The 20,607-nt window shown below is 43.2% G+C and overlaps 1 protein-coding gene across 6 annotated transcripts in view; it reads right to left on the bottom strand.

Annotated features, from left to right (window-relative positions):
• Frmpd3 (FERM and PDZ domain containing 3) overlaps positions 1-20,607 on the bottom strand; it is a 149,883-nt gene that overhangs the window by 67,481 nt on the left and 61,795 nt on the right. For 2 of the 6 annotated variants that reach the window (XM_039100596.2, XM_039100595.2), the window contains exon 2: positions 3,031-3,185. The exons of 2 other annotated variants lie outside the window; for them this stretch is intronic. In XM_039100596.2, coding sequence (XP_038956524.1) covers positions 3,031-3,178 — 148 coding nt within the window. In that variant the 5' untranslated portion in view covers positions 3,179-3,185. Of the gene's footprint in view, positions 1-3,030; positions 3,186-20,607 lie in introns of those variants that run through there. 2 more of the 6 variants (XM_039100599.2, XM_039100597.2) reach the window with 2 other exon arrangements.

Genomic DNA, 20,607 nt, shown 5'->3' with positions numbered 1-20,607 from the left:
TCACTTCAATATTATTCATATTTATTCCTATGCTTGGAGAGGGGGAATGGATTTTGAGACTTATAGGGTTTAACAGTTTCCAACATTGAGGGACACTATCCATTACAAATGTGTAAACAAAGTACAGGTCCCTTAGGCAGCAGGAAATCCGCTTGCTGCCTTTCCCAGTTTCCCTTCCTGTCTCCTGTGGTGAGGTTAAGAACAGATCTGTGGGGAAGCTTTATGCCTTGGTTAGGGTAAAGTGTGGGACAGAGCGGTATCATGGGCTGTGCTGCCTCTGCTATCTAGGAAAATGTTCTTCCTTCCTTTTTTTCCTTCTTTTTCTTTCTTGAAAAAAAAATCTTTTCAGAAACTGGGAGAGAGTAAGGAGTCAGATCCAGCATGACCTTGATTGTTATTTATAGCCATTTTAATAGGCCAGCTTCCAACTTTTCTCTCTACAAGGAAATGTGCTGCCTATTTATCCCCCCAAAACATACACACAGCAAATATGTCACTCAAGACCAGGTGTGATGGCACAGGCCTACAATCCCACCTGCTAGGGAGGCTGAGATGGGAAGATCTGAAGTTCAAGAGTGCCAGAGCTACTAAGTAAGTTCAAAGCCAGTCTGGGAAAATTAGCAAGACCCTGTGACAAGACCCGGTGTGAAGACAGTCGAGAATTAAGGATTTGTTCTAGCCCAGCATAAGTGAGGTCCAAAATACAAGTACAAAAATAAAAAGAGTCACCTGAGCATATATCAATGGCTCTGGAGCCAGGGACTCATGTGCTGGCACAGCAAGAAGGAGTCACCAATGGAACAGCGAGGGAATTTAGTAGGGCATGCGTCCTGCCAGCTCAGTGACTTCAGGAATTGTAGGCGTGCAGTTGACAGTCATACTCTTTGCAGCCACTGAACTGGACTCTAATCCTGCAGTTGCTAACTGTGTGACCTTGAGTGAGACTTTGAATTGTCTCCTAGTCGCTTATCTGTTAACTGAGAAAATGACAGCACCCATACATCATAAGAATGGTGGGAAGATAAATGAGATGATGAATGTCTAGTACTTAAAATAGCTGACTAAGCCAGGTAGAGCAGCTCACACCTGCGATCCTAGTACTTGGGAAGTGGAGGTAGGCAGATCAGGAGTTGAAGGCCAGTCTGAATCCCACATCATGTTAAAGGCCACCTTGGGCTGCATAAAAGGTTGTCTCACCAATAGAACAAAACAAAGGTTACAAAACAGATGATCACTGTTCGTGAGAAATGGATAAATGGTGGTTATTGGATCTTCCATTTGCTGTATTCCTTCTATCCATTTCTGTCAAAAACAACTATTTGTCTAGGGATATAACTCTGTTAGTAGAGTGTTTGTTTAGCATGCACTGGGTCCTGGGCTCACTCTGCAGGACCACATCAACTGGATGTGGTGGTGCATGCCTATAACCCTAACACTGGAGAGAGACTGAGGCAGGACAATTATTTAAGTCCAAAGCCAGTCTGGGCTACATAGCTGATATCAAGCCATCCAGGGCTGTGCAAGACCCTGTCTCCAAAACAAACAAAAAGCCAATAAAATGAAAATCACAGTCTCTTAGGAGGAGGCTACTTTAACCTATTTCCTTTCCTTTTTCAGGGATGGGATTCAGGGAGGGCTTTTTTCCAGTCTTGAAATTCTGTTAACTTTGAAGTTAAAGTAGGGTTTCCTTGTGGTCTGTTGTTATACTAAGATTTACCTATGCCTTCTTTCCAAGACAAATATGATTCCCGATCAGAAGACAAAACCATTTTTTGCCAAACTGCATGACTGACTCAGGAGCCGTACGTTACCACAAACTCCTGTATTGAATTTTGTTTGCTTGTGCCCTCCAGTTGAAGAGAGTTTACAGAAAAATATTTTTTCCTTTCCTTTGAGGATAGTGAAATTCATCAAATTTCTGCAAGACCGGTTCGTACTCTGGCTGCTCCTTTTGACTGAGTGAGAAACCATTGTAAACATCTCAAGCCTCAGGCCTAGCAAGGGAGAAATAAAGGTCTTTTCTGTCAGTGCATAGGAGATTCAAACAGAACCATGCTCTGGCTCTATTTCATTCATGATAGCAGGGCTTACTGCTTGTGGGCAGGGTGCTCATTCCTTTTTCTATCCCATGTGGTCCCTTTCAAGCCCAACTTGCCCCTCACCTACTCGACAGACTCTGAGCAAACACTTGTCCAGCTGCTTCCTAGGTGACCGATCCTGCTCTGCCTCAGTTTCCACATTTTTAAAATGGTAGTGGTGCCTCTTACCTTGTAGATTTTGCCCTGAGAACTAAAGAAAAAGAAATAAAGAATATGGGAGATGCTTCATCAATGGCAGCTTTTGTGCCAGTCTGGCCTGGAGACAGTTGGTCCTGCTTTCCTTTTCCCATCCCACCAGTGGTCTTGATCTTATTTTCTTGTCTTCACTGGCTCATCTTTCTCAGTCTTCACAGACTAGAGACTCCTCCTCACCCATCTGAGTCTCTGTCTCTCTCTGTCTCTCTCTCTCTCTCTCTGAGTGTGTGTGTGCATCAGAGAACACAGAGACCATCTTTGTGGAGTTGATTCTTCCATGTTTATGTGGGTTCCAGAGATCAAACTTAGGTCATCAGCCTGCACAGCAAGTGCTTTGATGCACTAAGACATCTCTCTGGCCCCCAGATTCTTGAGGACAGGAGCTGTGTCTTGCGCTTCCCTGCAACACTGCTGGGCTTAGAGTAGGCATTCTATAAATACTCATTGAATTAAATTGAATGGTACTTTCTCGTCCAAGGTATGACATCTCTCCTATGCATATTCAGTGCAAAGGGAAGGTTTGTTTTGTTTTGTTTTTCCTCAAAATTTCTTAACTGCAGTTTTCGTCTCAGGCTCCAAGTCACCTCAGTGGTTTGTCATTAGTTGGTAAATCTTTACCTACTCTTGGTAAATTACCCTGTAATCCCATATACTTGGATGCTCCGCTTTCTTGGAAGATAGGTAGGTATCGAAGATAAAAGCCAGGGGCTGGACGTACCCTCTGAGGGACACCTACCTGGCCTCACAGATCGAACCACCACAGGCCTCTCACTGCCAGCCACGAAGCCAAAGCCATTTATAGGGTCTCGGTGAATGGTCACTTGTCGCAGTGTCTTTGCTGGCAGCTGCACACATTCCATATCATTTGCGCTCTCTTCCTGCATCACATGACTGGGGGAAGGGGAAGATGGGAGCAAAAAAGATGCAAAGGGAACTAAGCCTCAAAACCAGCTGGGAGGGACATCAATTATGGTTCTGGCTATGATACCTGGGAGATCACAACTTAATTTCCTACATGCTTTGGGACAAGCTGAAGCGATGACTACCATCATAGCTCATACTGGAGTAAGAGGGAGCTAGGAAGGAGAAGCTACTTGTCTTCAGGAGAAACTGGTGCCACGGGAATTACAAGTCACACTCATTCTCTATGGTGTTGGGACTCTAGAAGAAGCCCACATGCACATGTATTGTTCTGAAGTTAACTGGTATCACCTATCTTAATTGGCTATTAACTCCCTAAAGAAATCTAACCCCCCCTCCAGGGAATAGGCCACAAAAGCAGGCAAATAACTGGGGAAGGAAATGTGAAGTCATTCGAGAATAGGGAACATTTCATGAAGTCCTTGTGCAATTTTAAACTTTAATGTCTATTAGGTAATATATAAAAAGGAACTATTTAGGTGGCATATATAAACGAGCGTGCTAATGTTCGGGACCATTACTTTACACAATGGTATATAATGCCAACTTATTTCACTTAATGGGACAGCTGGAAAATGGCTCCTGTGGGCCAGAAGCGGAGGTTCTTGAGGCTCCTGACAGATCTGAAACCCAGCCAAGGCTGGGGAAGAGGAAACACTTCCCTCACACCTGGGGAAGATTCCAGGTTGTTCTCTTGACGCTTACAACGTAAGCTCCTGGAGGTTATCACTTCACAAAGCTGAATAAAAGCTTCTACGCCAAGGGCTAGAGTGACCGTACTTCAGGCTGATAGGCCCAGGTGTAGCATTTGGATGAAGAGCCCTGAGGAATGTGGGTTTAAGGACAGTGGAGTTTGTGGAACACTGGGTCCCAGGGACAAGGGAGTTAGTAAGACAGGAAATGAGGGTCTAGGAGAAGGACAAATCAGGCAGAGATGGAAGAGAGAGGGCCAGAGAGAAGGGGCGCTGCATCTTAGCAACCTGATTGGTTCCCCTGTATCCTCAGAATTTCAGGCATAGCAGATGAATCTAGGTTCCTTACCTCAGTATATCTATTCTCTAAAATTCTATCCAGGGTCCTTCAAAATAGAGGAGTAGGAGTTAATTAATCAAAACTAGTACAAGGTCTGTAAAGGATGTGGGAGGCTTTGACATTGTAAGAGCGATGCATTGTTGACTGAGAATACCAAATACTTCAGTGGCAGGTGGGTTCAAGCAGTTAGGTTGTTTATCAGGAACCAACTAATTAGAGTAAGCTTTTGACTATTTGTGGAGGAGATGAGATCTGGAACAATTGTATACAAGGTAAATGATAGTCCAGCAAAGACCTTGCAGCTAGTTCTCTCCGCCACCAGGGTTGATATGATTGCAGCCACATGTACTCTAACTGTACCTAACATGGCCTGGAGACCATGGAGGTCTCTTATCCCTTATGGAGGTAGAAAGGGATGCTAGGATAGGGCAAGCCTCTACAAGGCAAATCTAGAAGCTGGCTCCCTCCTTTCTTCCTACCATAGTAAGACGAAATGAACTCTTTCTAACTGAAAGGCACAAAGCAGCAGTGGTTTGGCTATTGTCCTGGATACGGATGTTTTGGAGACAGGAGCTCTTTGAGAGTGTGACCTGAGTTGTTTTTCTGACTTCAGTGTCTGCTGGTAGGCACAAGTTTGGATTTAAAGTGAGCCAGAGAACACTGTCTTGGGCTACCATCTTGCCTCAGTCTTGAGGTTGCTGCTCAAATGAGCCTTTGTCTCCCGTCATCCAGTCTCCGAGACAATAAGCAGCCTCTTCCTGGAATGACATAAACTGGTTGCCAATGTGGGTACCAAGTGGGGCAGAGTGGATGATTGAGAACCTGTTGGGCTGCACAGACCGTGGTGTGGGCACCAAAGAGGCTGCAAGTATGACAAGGAAGTATTTTGTAGTGTTCTCAACTCAGCTTCCCATCCCAACCACTAATAATCCAGATTCTCCCCACTTTTCTTTTTCTGAAGCTGGAGACACTTCAGTCTTCAGTGGTCCTTGAGGTACCACACCACCAGTACTGATGAAAACATAGTAACAGCTGTTGGAGCCAGAGCAACAAATGAGCTGAGAGCCTTTAGTGACATGTTTTGCTTTATTCTTCTCACCCACAATTTTCAGTCAATGAGTATTTATTGAGTACCTACTCAGACAGCCCATCCCTGAGAACACTGAGGAGCTTTAGGTCTTTGGCTATGAAGAGCTACAAGTCTCACCAGTCTAGCTGGAAGAGAAAGGACAAGCATCTGATGTGTAGAAAAATTAGAGTGCGATTGAGACCAGTGGATAAATTTGACAACTAAGTCAACCTTGTACATTCAGTGAAAGGTTGGAAAGGGTGGAGAAGGGGCCATGGAGGATATGGAAGATGTTTCTGGCTGGCCAGGAAAGGACAGAGTGTGGAGAGAGATGGGAACCCAAGCTCTCTCTTTCTCTCACAGGGGACAAAGCTACTCTTCATCACAGAAGTGATGGCTCCAGGTGAAATGTAATCACATTTCATTCCTCATTAAGGTTGTTCCAGAGCTGAACTAACTATCCCTAACTGGATCCTTCTCAATTCTACAAGTATGTGATGCCTCTCAGTACCTACGCCTTCCCACACATCTTGGGTCATGGGGAAAACCTCTATTAACAGACCCAGGAGGCCATTTTAGAATCCACATGGAAGGTCTTCCTTTCCTCCTGAGGTTTGCATTTTTTAGTGTCTGAAGCCCAGTCCCTCTGAAATTTGCTAAGTGTCTGGAGACTTGGGGGTGTCACTGAAGGCAAGCAGTGATAGATGAGAGGAGCTCAGCTCTCCAAAGGCCATATGACTGCCTTCCTGGGGAAACTAGGCTTCTGACTTGGCTTCTGGTGTCTCCAAACAGGGTAACTCTGAGAAAATTATGAAGCAACCAGAGCTCATAAGCCCTTCACTGCTTTATTTCTGGCATAGGCTATTTACTTCTGTCCTTTGCTCCCAAACATGCAACACCTTCATTCTGTCCCTTTTGCTACCCAATGTCTCTTCAGTACCTGCTCATCTTACACTAGGGTAGTTGTCTCCATTCAGTGATCCAAGAACAAGTTCTAGCCTTTTCCTTCTGTTTCATAGTAACAACCTTTTAGACCCATGTGCTTCTTTGCATATTGACACCTATTACCTCATTTGAGAAAAAGTACTTTCACATCCATTATCCCCTCACAGCTGCTATCTGTCCTGCCAAAGAGGTAAGGTGACTGCTCCTCCCCCAGCCCTCAAGGTAGAGGAGCAGACATCCTCAGAAGCTGAGCACATCCGTGATCCAGCTGGAGCCAAATCTCCTTGGCAGGTCCCGAAATCCCAGCACTACCAGCTACATGCTGTCAGACTTTGGTACCCTTGACCACCCAGAATTTCCATTGCAAGACAGCTCAAACCCAGTAAATAATAGAATGCCACATCTTGGCTAGGCCTGGGTGCTCAGCATACATTATAATTAACCTGTCTCTGATCCTGTTCACTTTGAGTTGTTGGGGAGAATGAAATGAGATCATGGTCACAGACAAGAAGCACTTAGAAGGTTAAGTATATGACATGAATGTAGAGGTGACAATATTATGGGTAGCATTATTCAGGGTGACCAGAAGAACAGAGAAAGGGAGCCAAAAATGAACCTTCACCCAAAGTCACACCCTTTCATTTCAAGAAACAGCCTCACAATGCGTTCTGCTTCTTCGTTAGCCAGGTAGCCCATTTTTTGGTCCAATTATCAGTCAATCTGACTGCAGCTGAATGCCTTGATTCCTCTGCGGACCAACCTGACCTCTATCACTGACCAAAGAGAAACCAAGAGCTGGAGTTCAAGCTAACAACTGTTGCTAGGCTGGATGAGGCTAAAGACAGATGAACTGACAGGGCAATGAAATGGTTCTGAGCGAATGCTCTATCTTTTTACGCTTTGGGGCATGAGAACTAAAATGTTACAGTTACATTTCCAGGCATTGGCTTTTACTTCTCCATCCTTCCTTGCCTTTGGCTCCTTTTTCTTTACATTTGGTTGGCTCCTTGGGGAGCCTTGTCATTCTCCTTGAAACTGGCAGGATTTGGAGCCATGTGGCGCCAATTAGCCCTCTGATTCCAGTAACTGGAGCCTGACTCTTCTGGAAGCTCCAAAAATCCAGCACAGCAGGTAAGCAGCTGGGTCCCTATGAGACGCCACAGACTCCAGGTGGCAGTAATGGGAGTCCTATCCCTGGAGCTCTGAAATAGTTCCTCTGGGTGTAGAAGTCTTTCCCCTTGTAAAGGTGCCCTCACCCCTCATTTCAGCTGAACGCTTCTTACTGTGGATTGCTCTTCAAATTTTAACGTGCACATGGGCCATGTGTGGGTATTACCAAATTATTCTGAGGCAGCAGGTCTGCAGTCAGCTCTGACAATCTGACATTCTCCAGGGCGATACCACTACTAACTATAATTTGGGATTCAAGGACATTATCCTTAGACAGTAGGAGGACCCCAGTCAGGTTGGGGGAGTTGAGGTGTTTTTATTCTGTTTTGTTGCACCATTGAAGGTCCCAGTTACAACACAACTGTCGCCAGGGGTGGTGGTACACGTGTACAATCTAAAGAACTGGAACAAAGAAACAGGAACAAGAGTTCAAGGTCATCTTCAGCTACAGAAGCCAGTCAAGTCTACATGAGACCTTCGTTCAAAAATACTAAAAACCATATCAGTAAAAAAAAACAAACATTATCATCTCTGAGGAATACATTAATTTATGTAAACAAAGCTCTGGATGGCTGAGTCAGATTTATCTGAGGGATGAATATGGAGAGCTCTAAACAGTAGTGAAATGAGACAGGAAAGGGTAAGGAGAAGAAAAGTAGGGATAGATCTATTTGGCTCTACTGGAGAATTTGGTCAGTCGAGGATTAGCTCAATTACTAGAGACGTCTGGGAGTCAGGTTAGATGTTGAAAGGAAGGATACAGTAAAGCATTAGGTGTTTACTGAGGATTTGCCATGCTCTAGGGTCTAGCCACATGTTATCCCCGTCCATCTTTATGGCAAGCCCCTGAGCTAGGCATAGTATGAATATTTTACAGATAAGGAAACAGACAAGAGAGATACATACAACCTGCTAAAGAATATACACTTATAAGCCACGTGGACCTGCAACATGAACACAGCTCTGCCAATTTTGCTATGATTATTTTTTGACAAGAACCTATGGACCTAGTAGATTCTCAAATTGTAGTGAGGTCAACTCAATGGACCGTTCCTTCCAGGTTGAATCGAGGGATGTTTCAGTGCTGTCTTTAAGAGCAGCCATCTTTGAAGCCACCATACCAGTAAATGACATCAGGGACATTGGGCACAGAACTGACTTCCTCTTACTCACAGGATATATTCTAAGGCAACCCCCTCATCCAGTGTTACCTTAAATCAAAGATAATACCAAACTATATATTGTAGTTATTTTCTTGTACCTACATCCCTATGATGTTTAATTTAAAAAGTGAGGCACAGTAGAAGATTAACAACAATAAAAGAGAAGATGGTTTTATCGGTGTCCAACTGTAATCCCAGTACTCCAGAGGTTAAGGCTACAGGATGAGGAGTTTGTGATCACTCTGCGCTACCATAACAACTTTCAGGCCATCCTTGGGTATACAATGAGAATCCTGACTCAAGAAAAGAAATGAAATGAAACCAGATAACTGTAACAATGTATTTGCGGTGGTTTGAGTGAGAATGGCTCACACAGGCTCATATATTTGAATACTTGGTGCCCAGTTGGTAGAACTCTTTTAGGGACTGTTTAGGAGGTGTGGCCTAGTTGAAGGTGTGTCACTGCGGGGTGGGCTCTGAAGTTTCAGAAAGCCTTTGCCAGCTCCCCACCCCCGACTTGCCTCCGACTGACTTGTAGAACAGATGTAGAACTCTCAGGTATTTCTCCTGCACCATGCTTGCCTACCTGCTGCTATTCTACCCACTGTGGACTCACCCTCTGAAACTGTAAGAAGTCTCCAGTTAAATCATTTACCCTGCATGCCACCTTGTTCATAGTGTCTCTACATAGCAATAGAACAGTAACTAAGGTGGTACTACCATAAAATTATTTTGGAAATTTGAATTGTTTACTTTTGGAATTTTTCATTTAGTGGTGTTGGGCTCGGGTTGAATGAAGGGAACTAAAACTGCAGAAGGTAAAATCATTGACTGAGAGGGGTTTCCTGTCCTGACCTCTCTATGATTGAGTACCACCTGTCTTCTCCCTTCCCTTGTGGCTTCTGGAGCTCATAGTTAACAGCAAAGTCTCCTGTGCTCTCCATTTCACTTTTGAAACCATCTGCCGTCTTTCTGAATTGAGACCTGGTCCTTCCCACCCATCCTTCCAGTACTGTGAAAGTGGGAAGGGGCTGAAGAAATCAAAATCCGACCCCCTTGGTGTCTGGAAGTTTCAAGTGTTTTTAGTTGTCTTGAATGGCTCCCCATCCCTCATTTTGGATTGGTTAGCTTTGACAAAGAAAGGTGAAATGGCAGACCAATGGCTTCAGGTAAACTTGTTTAGGACTGGTCAGCTGGTGGGGGTCAGGGGGTGGTGAGGGTGGGGAGAATCTCCTGGCAGAAGGAAAAGTCCACCAGGTCTTTATCTCAGATCAGGAGGCTGAGGAAGAGCTCAGAGGTTTGCTATCTTTCTTATGTTTCTATTTGCTCATCATCAGAGATCTGTCTTAGCTCCTAGTTTCTCATTTTTTTAAGTGGAAGCTGCTTATATTTTAAATTATTTTTTGTTTCTTTCTCTGAATCTCATGTCCTTCCAGGCCTGCAGAGGCGGTAGGGTCTCTGTACTTATCAGTGTTGTCTCTAGGACATTAGTTCTTTCTTCTGAAATGCCCCCATCTTTTGAGCCTTCACACGTCTTCAGTGTCACCTGCAGATTGTCTATGTAGGTCCCAAGGTTACTGAGGACTTTAGCTCCTAATCATATGTGGTCTCCAACTCCAGTCTTTTAAAAAAAGAAATCTTGGTACAATATGAATAACATGAAATTTACAAGTTCAGCCATTTTGACTTGTATAGTTAGTTCTGTGACATTAAAATCACTCACATTGTTTTGCATCCCTTACAACCATCCATCTCCAGAATGCTTTCCTCTTCAGAAACAGAAATGTATGTGTTTGGCATATTTTATGGAGTATAATGTCTTCAGGATTCATCCATATTGTAGCCTGTGTCAGCACCTCCTTCCTTTTAAGACTCAATAATATTCTATGTATGTGCCACATTTTATTTGTCTGTTGATGGACACTTAGATTGTTCCTAACATTTGGTTACTTCGAATAATGTTGTTTTGAATACAGATGTATAAATATCTGCTGAAGCTTTGATTTCACTTTTGGGGAGGATTATACCCACGTTTTAGTTTCTCCTAAAGGCTCATACCTCCAGGACTTGGTTGCTTTTTGGAAACTAATTGAATTCCAGGAATCAGAATCACTCAATGGATTGATCTCGTGCTGGATATATAATATGATGGTGTTGCTGAGAGGTGGTAGGAAGTAGGAGGAGTGGCCTTGTTTGGATAAATAAGGATGTCAGTAGAGTGCCATGGAGAAATTCAATCTTGTCTCTTTTCTGTCTTTGTTTCCTGGTTGCCACGATGTATGCAGTTTTCCTTTGTTGTGACATTCCTCCACGGTGTTTCTGCTGCGCCATGGACCAAAAGTCAGTGGAATCAGCCGATTGTGCACTGAAATCTATGAAACCATGGTCCAAAACCAATTCCATCCTCTTTTAAAATTCCTTCTCTGAGATATTTGGTACAGCAATGAACAATGGACTAATTTAACTTAGAAATGGGATTGCTAGACATTATGAGAACTCTATGATTGATTTTTTTGAGGATTGGCCATGAAGCTTCCTATAATGGCTGTACCACTTCCTTTTAGATAACATGTTATTTTCTCTTTGTGTTTTGTTTTTATAATAGCTATCCCAATGGTGTGCCCACTCCTGCTTTTGATGTCACTATTAGTGAATCCAACATCTACAAGGTGGTGAGGATGTCACTGAAAATAACTCCCTCCACTTAACATACTTCACTATCTTACCTAGACATTATCACTCATTGTACGAACTCGAGTGCTAAGACTCCACTACATATTATGCTATCTACTAGACCTCCAACTTCCTTCCAAAAGGTTCCCATTGCAGGAGTCACCAGAATGCATGATGATCACCTATTCATTCCCACATTCCCTGGAAATTTCTTTATTCATTGTTCCTGAGTCATCTGTACATTTTTTTTAGCTCTCTAAATATCAAATTGTCCAGCTTATTCGCTATTTTTCTCCTCCAAGCACTTCCTTAGCTTCAAGTCCCCTCTTCTCCAGATTGTAAGTTCTTGGTCTTCCATTATGACCATACGATCATTCTCTCCCAAATCTCTCTCTCTCTCTCTCTCTCTCTCTCTCTCTATATATATATATATATATATATATATATATATATATATATATATATATATATATATATATCTCACTACCACTAAATGCAAAGAGCACCACATGTATACAACTTTACCTTGCTAAAGTAGAGGATGAGTATTTTTTTTTCACCAATGGAAAACCTTGTCACTTATGTTCTGGTACCAACCTGCCTTACCTTATCAAGCATTTTACTCCTTTGGGCATCCACTCTTTTCCTTAAAATATCCACTTCCCAAACCATGTTGCCATACTGATGGAAGCTATCTACCCTTACAGAAACAAACCAAACCCACCTCCCCCCACTACACAATCTCTTGGAAGTTACTGATCTATTCTCCTGCTCCCTTTCACAGAAAAAAAATGTCAAAAAAACACCCACTAGCAACACATTTCTACACACACGTTCTCTCATTTCCCCTGTTCAATCACTTATCATATGGCTTTCACTCCTCTCATTCTACATTTGCTCTTTTAAGGGACTCTTCTGTCTTTTGTGGATATAAACCCCCCAGTCCTGCTCTTGTACCATGTCTACATTTACCACTAACCAAATGGAGACAAAGATGGCTCCTCTCTTCCTCTGGAAATACTCTCTTGCTCGTTTTCTGTGAATATCTCCTGTTTGTCTTTCTACTTCTTTGGTTACTTTCCACAGTCTCTTCTATCATTTTCTTCCTTTCGTTAGCACTAGATATTTGGATTCTGGGGCTCCCTGCCTGTATTTCTCTTATAGTCCTCTTCTCTTTCTTGAGGTGGTGCTATGCTTTAAATACAACCAACATGTAGATATTGTCTCCAAACGTACATTTTCCTTTCTCTTCTTCAGGAGTTCCCAAACTCTTAGACATTGACATTTCTATTTTTATATCGCTCAGGAATCTCAGACTTAACATGGCTGAAACTGAACCCTTGATTTTCGCCCCCGTCTAAAACCTCATTCAGCATTCTTCATTTTAGTACATGGCACTGAGTCAAGCTGAAAAACACAGTCCTTCTTGAAGCCTGTCTTTCTTCCTTCATCCTTGACATCCAATTTCTCAATAAGTATTGTCAGCTGTCACTTCAAAACACATCCAGAATCAGTCCAATTCTCTCCATCTCCATGGCTGTCACTGATGCAAGCCACCATCACTTCTCCTGTGGATTGCTGCAGCTGCCTCCTTATTGGCCTTCCTGTATCACTTCTAAATTTGGCATCTATGGGTGCTGCAATAGTTGAGATTAGAACCAGTCTCTCCCTTGCTTAAACCCTTCAGACACTGTCCATTGATGGTAAATAACATTGAAATGCATTTTCCATGGCTCTTAGGTCCTTTGTGATCCCCCAGTGTTCTATTCTTATTATTGACCGTTACAATCTGGTCCCATTAGCTACTTTTGAGTTTCTCACTATACCAAGTTCTTTGCTCTCTCAAGGCTAGCCCACTTGCTATTCTATTTTCCTGGAAACCTCTTTCCTTATTTTCCACATGGTTGATCTTTCATCCTTTATGTCTATTCTTAAATATCACTCTCCAGCAAAGGCCTTTTTTGAAAACTGTCCTAATCTTGTGACCTATTATTTCCTTTATGAGACTTATTGCAATTTGTAATTATGTATTCTGTGGCTATTTTGCTATATACTCTATGAGTTAGGACTAGGTCTCTTTTGTTTATTAGTATACCTACTATGGTGTTTGGCACATAGTTGGTGCTTAGTGTTTTCCAAGTGAACCAATGCATAAATGAACAGGAGAATTTTGAGGTACACAGAAAAGAGGTCTCTGGCCATTCTATGCAAGTCATTGTCAAATGGCTACTGGCTGTAGTTCATCCTGGGTAAATCATATTTATAGTTGGTGATTGTATTGGTCAGACTTTTGTTCCTATAGACAGATACCTGAGAAAATCAGCTTATACAAGGAAGACATATTTTTGGTCCATAGCCTTGCAGGTTTCATTGTATGTTCACTTGGTATTCCATTATTACATGGAAATCTCTTTCTTCATTCTTTACATGGATGCTCTTTCACCATTTAAGCTCTGAGTAAATATCACCTCCTTACAAAGGCCTTTCCAAGAAACTCAGCCCTGCTGCTTCTAGGTCTGTGTTGAGGAGAGGCTTGTAGCAGAGAATGCATAGCAGAACAAAGCAGCTCTCTGATGGCAAATAAGGAGAAAGAGAGGAAGGGACAGACAACAGGACACATCTTTGCAGCACATATACCCATTGATCCACTTCTACCAACTAGGCCTTTCTATTTGTCACCTTCTCTTAAACGATTGATTTATGAATCCATCAGGTATTAATGCATGGATTAGAAGAGATAATTTATGATCCAGTCAGATCTTCAACACATGCATCTTTGGGGGATGTGGTGTTTTGAATATGCTTGGCCCAGGAAGTGGCACTATTTGGAGGTGTGGCCTTGTTGGAGGAAGTGTATCATTGTGGGGGTGGGCTTTAAGACCCTTGTCCTAACTGCCTGGAAGACAGTCTTCTCCTATTGGCCTTTAGCTTCTCCTAAACCATGCCTGTCTGGATGCTACCATATTTCTGCCTTAATGATACTGGACTGAACCTTTGAACCTGTAAGCCAGCCCCAATCAAATGTTGTCCAACCAAGAGTTGCCTTGGTTATAGTGTCTATTCACAGCAATAAAACCTTAAGTATGATAGGGGACATGTATCATATCCAAGCCATGGCAGTGTATCTGACCCAAGGGAGGTACTCAATGTATCTGGCCAAAGACCAATGTAGGTAGAAAATGTAGTCCAAGAAAGGGTCCAAGACTACAGTACAGGAAGGAACAGGAGACAGTAGAGCTCCAAGTCCTTTGCCTTATAGGGAAGGAATTTTCTTTAAAGGATACGCAATCATCTTTTTAGAATGGCCAAAAGCAGTAGGGTGGGTAGGAAAGTCAATGATTCTTTCCACTCCTGAGTATCTCTGGATGACTGAGTTGGTTACTTTCACTGGGCTAGCTCCACCTTTCTTCTTAGGTCTTTATGGCCCTGAAATTTCCTCTTCAGTTGAGCTTAAAGAAGCATCTTTGGGAACACTTGATGGTATCTGAATTCTTTGATTGTCTCAACTAGCTTTCTCCCAGTGGGGCAGAATGCAGGTGCTGTCTCCTGTCAGAAGGGGGCAAGCATAGAGACTAAAGTAATCTGTTCTTCTACAAAGATTTGTCCAATACCAAGTCTCTTAAAGGAAGCTGTAGAGAACCTTTTCTGCAGCTGCCCCCACTTCCCTTGTTTTCCTCAAGGGCTACACATTCAGTAGATTCCGACATGCTGTCTAATAGGTCCAGACACACTCCTAAACCCTCCTTGCTGGGCCTGCCAGTCTGGTGACAGATGTTAGGGCTGTTCCAGATGTGAGGCTGATGCCATATGGCATTCTGGGTCACAAGGTCTGAGGCTGCTGCCATTGAGCTGTGGCAGAGTTAGTAGTGGGGAGAGCCTTTCAGTTTTGCTCTCACTCGCCTGTCACTGGCTGAGGCAGTGAGGAGGAACTAGAGCAGTAGAATATTCCTGGGGGCTTAAAGAAGTTGTCATGTCATTCTAAAGTACCCTGGACATCCCAGCCCCCACTTTCTATCTATGACACCAAGTATTTCTCTGAAGGAGGCCAAGATGGATTGACTGAGCCAGAGGGAAAGATATAAGGAATGAAGGGAAAGATAAGCAAAAAGGGAAGATAGCTAGACAGGAAAGAGGAACTGCCAAAGCCAAGAGGCAGAGAGGCAATGACAAGAAGACAGAGGAGAAATAGAACAAAAAAGCCTTGGAGACCTTGAAGGGAAAAAAAACAGGCTCGAGGAAGGCAACCACTAGGTACCAACTCTAATCCCTTGTCCTCTAAATGCCTGCCAGCTGCCCTCATTGTTACCCTTAGGGCATCCACCATTGCTCAAGGACCATATGGTAATGAGAGCCTTCAGATAGAGTACTTCTGAGGACAGAACTCTTCTGGGAGGAGGATTGCTCTTATGCCATACAGACAGCATGATGCATCTTCCCAGTTCACAGATAGAGATGCACTGGGTTAGTGACAAATGGGAAACATTATGAGGAAAAGGCCCGGGACACTTTCCTGATTAGGCCAATTTTCCAGTCACTAGAGGCTGGATTTTTGTTGTGAAAGAGGAGATCAAGGAAGCCAAAGAGGACTGGGAGAGACCCTCAGCAAATAGGAGAACATAACCATGTTAGGAAAAGTAGAGGTGGCAGGGAAAGGAACAGCAGAACTGGATTCTTCCCCTCAATACATTCTCTCTGAGTCCAGGCTGGACCATAGGACTCTGGCACAAAATGCCAAGCCAGAAGAGGGTCTCTTGCCACTCTTCTCTTGGATCTTAGCCTGTAGTCTGTCAAAGGCTGAACTGTAAACAAAGCTTGAAGGACAGACTTGAGGAGCAGGTGTGGCCAGGAGTTTCTGGGAACTTCCCAAGTAGCTGTTTCCAGCAGCCAAAGACCCAGTAGCATCTCCCTAGGGGCTGGTTGGCAGGCACTGACTGCATAGCGCTCTAGGCAAAACCTCTTGAAGCCAAAAGAGGGCCTATTCAGCTGTTGGGCTGTGCCAAGACCTTCCTCTTTATGAAACTGCTAAGCATCATGGCCTGAGCCATCAGCCTTGGATGACCCCAGCCTTGCATGCCCCCAGCCTCTGATTTTGGTCAACTCTAGGACATTCTCAGAGTTGGCAAGAACCATGCAAGTTATTGACTTGCTCCTGTTGCACCCTTGCTGATTTCCAGAAACAGGAGGGGAAGGCTAGGACTGCAGCTGGGTCCTGGATGAAGTGCCAGACTTGGACCAGTTGAGAGGGAGGGGATGAAGAACAGGTCCAGAGACCAAAGCATCTAGGAACTACTTAGCCAAAGGCATGAAGGTGAACCCAAGTACAGGCTAACAGGAAAGAAAAAGGGTATAGATAAATCAGACTGTGTTCTAATCAGACAGTGTTCTACCTGTCATGTGTGACTTTGCATGGGGCACAGGATCCTTCTTCCTCAGTGTTCTCTTGGAGACCTCCTGAGAGGACAAGAAAGTGCATCTATCCTACTTCCTTGCTTTAAATGTCTGAAATGGGTCTCTTCATCATAGGATTCATGACCAACAGGTACCAGGCTGATCTGGGAGAGAGAGAAGCCCCTATCTCCTTCCTGTGTGTCATCTTGGACCTATTCAATCAGTTCATCCCAGATGCAAGGCAGAAATTAGGTCAAGAAACCACTAGGCAAAGGAAAGTGTGTGAACAGAGGCCTAGTTAACTCATTACACCCTGCCAGGAGGTGTCCAGAGATGTTAACTGCAGATTCAGGACAATGAGATACCTTTTATTCTGCCTAATTGCATCTTCCTGCTGAGACAGAAGAAGGAATTTTTAGGTCTTTCCCAAACTTGGGTCAGAAAATAAGAGTGAGGTTGATTAATTCTCTACCTAAGAATTAAAGCCACAGGCAGAAAATAACAGGCTCAAGGCTAGGATGAATACAGAGGTTAGGTGTAGAGTAAGGGACTAGAAAGGAATGAAACATCTCCTCAGAAAGGAGATATAGAATATATAGTTATGGAGAGACAGAAGACAGACTGGAATAGGAGGATAAAATGGGGGAAAGGGAAGGAAGAGGAGGGTAGGGAGGAAATACAAGGAGGGACAACTAACACTAAGGACCATCTGAAGGCCACATAGAAACTTACTACAGTAGAAGCTTCTTAAAATAAATACATATAGGGGAGAAATCTAAAAGGAGTTATGAAATAATGGGGGAGGCAGTGCTCCAATTAGACATCTTTCATCAAGTGAAACCTCCAATACCAGAAATGGGTTACATCTACTTGACTCATTGGCCAAACGGGAACCCGGGGGAACCCCCAAACAACCTACGCTATTGCCAAAGCTACTGGTTACTCTACAAATTGATGGTAAGGTCCTATTGCTAAAGAAAAAAACCTACACAAGTCATTGAACACAGAAATGTTGAAGCTGGTGCCCACCTAGAGCCTTCACCCTTACTGACTAGTGTTCATGGTATTGGAAGGTATTCTACACGCTATCTGAGGAGAAAGGTAACCACAAATTTAGCCACAAACCCTGTGACCTACAGTGGTGATCTGCCCGCAATTGTGGCACAAGAGTTGTGGAATTAACCAACCAGAATCTGATTGGATTTAAGGCCTACTCCATGAAATGGAACCCATTCCTGACACTGCTTTGGTGGCCAAGAACTTGAGATTAGATAGGGCATGGACCTGGGGGAAAACGAAATACTACTATTCTGCTGAGGGAACACAGCAATAAAATGACTCCTACTGACATTCTGCTATGCTCATAGATAAATGTCATGCTCAGCCAACATCTGAGAAACTTCTCCCTGAGGTAGATGGAAATAAATACAGAGATTCACAATACAACTGGACAATGCTCAGAGAAAGAGACCTTGTAACAATAAGTCCTAAATTGAATGTCTACATCAAATCTCTATCCTCGGGGCTCAGGGAACCCTGCAGAAGGGGCAGGAAGAGTCTACGAGCTAGAAGAGATGGAGAATTCCAATGAAACAAGGTCTTCTAGACACAGCAGGACTGATACACATATGAACTAATGGAGAGTGTGGCAGCAAGCACTGGGTCTGTATAGGTTCAAGCCAGATGGGGTTCCAGCACTGAGATGAAATGGACACATACCCCACCTCTAACCAAGAGGTTATCTAACTGATGACAGGAGAAAACACAAGATTTCTCTAATGGAGTCTCATTGTGTATATCAACTACACTTAAGATAAGTCCCATGACAAATTCTATGGTGGTTTTATAGATTATTTTTACCTTATGTTGCTTTGTTGGGGGCATGTTTTTATGTCAGTAGTCTTTTGCATAATATATTATGGCTTCCGGTTTTGTGGGGGTTGTGTGTGTGTGTGTGTGTGTGTGTGTGTGTGTGTGTGGTGCTTCTTTGCACGTTTTATTTTATGTTTTTATCTGCTTGTTTGTTTTCTAAAGAGATAAAGAAGGGTGGAGTTAAATATGAGGGGTGGTAGAAAGGATGTAGGAAGCAATGAGAGGAGAACTGTGATCAGAACATTGTGTATGACTTTTCAATTTAAAGAAGATCAAGAAAAGTGATCATTTTTGAGAACTTTTAGTTACTGTACCCCAATAACCTATTAAAAGCAAAGGCCCCTCCTTAAGCCTTCAGGTTTTTGGCATTATAGTGTATTTTATTGTGGTTGATTAAAACCCACAGAGCCAGGGTGTTCTTGGAGAACAATGCAAGTTCTCTTTCTGCTCTACCTTCTTATAAAAGGAAGGATGGCAAAGTCCATTGCTGTGAAGGAGGGGCTCTCCTCTGCAGCTTTTGGATAGCATTAACTAATTCCTTCATCCGTATATGTACTGAAATAATCTACTGTATACCTACTATGTACTCACCTCTCCCTCCAGGGAGATTGCAGTCAAATGTAAACAAACACAAAGCCACATGTCACCTGACTGCACAGAGGGCAGCAGAAGACGCTGTGGGAGCACAGAGGAAGGTATCTCCCAGCAGATCTCCCTTACCCTTGCAGAGTAGTGAAGGTGAGAAGGACATTCCAGGAAAAGAATGTTAATTTTGACAGCAAATGAATAGTAAGGAAGAGTCAGCACAGAGGGACACCCCTGGGTATTTAAGCCACTGCAATTAGACGAAATTACAGAATAAATTCAAGCAAAAGTTTCATTTGAGCACAGTCCCCCACTGACTCCTTTCATGTGGCCTTATGAAACGCTGCAACGTACTCTGATGAGGCCATAGAGATGAGAGTCAGAGCCCTGCAAACACTGGGGTGACCAGAGCACTTCTCATGTACCACTCTGAAACTATACTTGGAAGCCCCCAGTTACAGGAGTAGCAGGAAAGGTTGGCTTTCAGCAGGTTCAATAAGATCCAGCCATAGTCCCAGACACTAAAGGCATGGAGCTCACTTGCCCCACTTTGTTTACATTGAAGAGGATCTATTAAATGCCAGCTCTCTCAATGGGCTGGGGAAATAGGAAATTACAAGGACCTCATTGAAGGGTTAGATATAACCTAGGAACAGCCCAAAGGGGTTTAGTTACACATAGGTTTCAGCTCACAGGGATCATTCTGGAATGGGGCACAAGAATATTATGCATATATGGGCTGCAGCTTCAAAACAAGTCCTCTTCCCTCCTTTGGGAGTACAAAGAGAGTTTTGCCCATCATTGCAATTTTTTTTAAATTAACTCCTAACAGAGGTACTCAGATAGAGCCATAATACCGGATTAACAACTCCAAGCCAGCAAACCAGATACTTGTTTAATTAATAAAACTTATAAAGCATAACAACTTATTCATGTTACAGGCACAGCGCTTAGTACAACAAAACCCAAATCCATCTGAAACACTGTCTTCTCCTAGAAGCCTGCTCTCCACCAATCTATGCAATTTGCTCTTTAGTGTAAAGGGAGCAACGAGTAAAGAGAAAGATCATGTAGGGTTTTTGGGTATAGGCTGGGGACTGTGGTAAATCCAAATCACTCTTTTCGTGAACAGATCTATCCAAAACAGCTATGATTTTGGAGTTATTGGATGTGGGTTGGAACTCCCATGGAAGTCTCATTTCTTTACCTATATAGAGAGACTCATTACAGGGCTCATTTCAGATTCCCAAACAAAGATTTAATACATGATACATGCTGGCAAAGTAACTTCTCATTTATAGGATCTACTAGCAATTACTATTACCATTGGGCATCCAGTAATAGAAACTCATATGTTCTAACCCACAGTTTGTCTTTCTCCACTTTGTGGATAATTTGAAAAATTGATTCAACATTCTTTGGGACTGGGCCCTGAGTTCAGAAATACAGAATTAAAATGAGTTTTGCCACAGGGAAATCAACCTGGTTTTTATTA

The sequence above is a fragment of the Rattus norvegicus genome, chromosome X (assembly GCF_036323735.1).
Source record: "Rattus norvegicus strain BN/NHsdMcwi chromosome X, GRCr8, whole genome shotgun sequence".
Taxonomy (NCBI): Eukaryota; Metazoa; Chordata; class Mammalia; order Rodentia; family Muridae; genus Rattus; species Rattus norvegicus.
The sequence above is the reverse complement of the archived record's forward strand: the minus strand, read 5'-3'. Positions and strand labels throughout refer to the sequence as shown.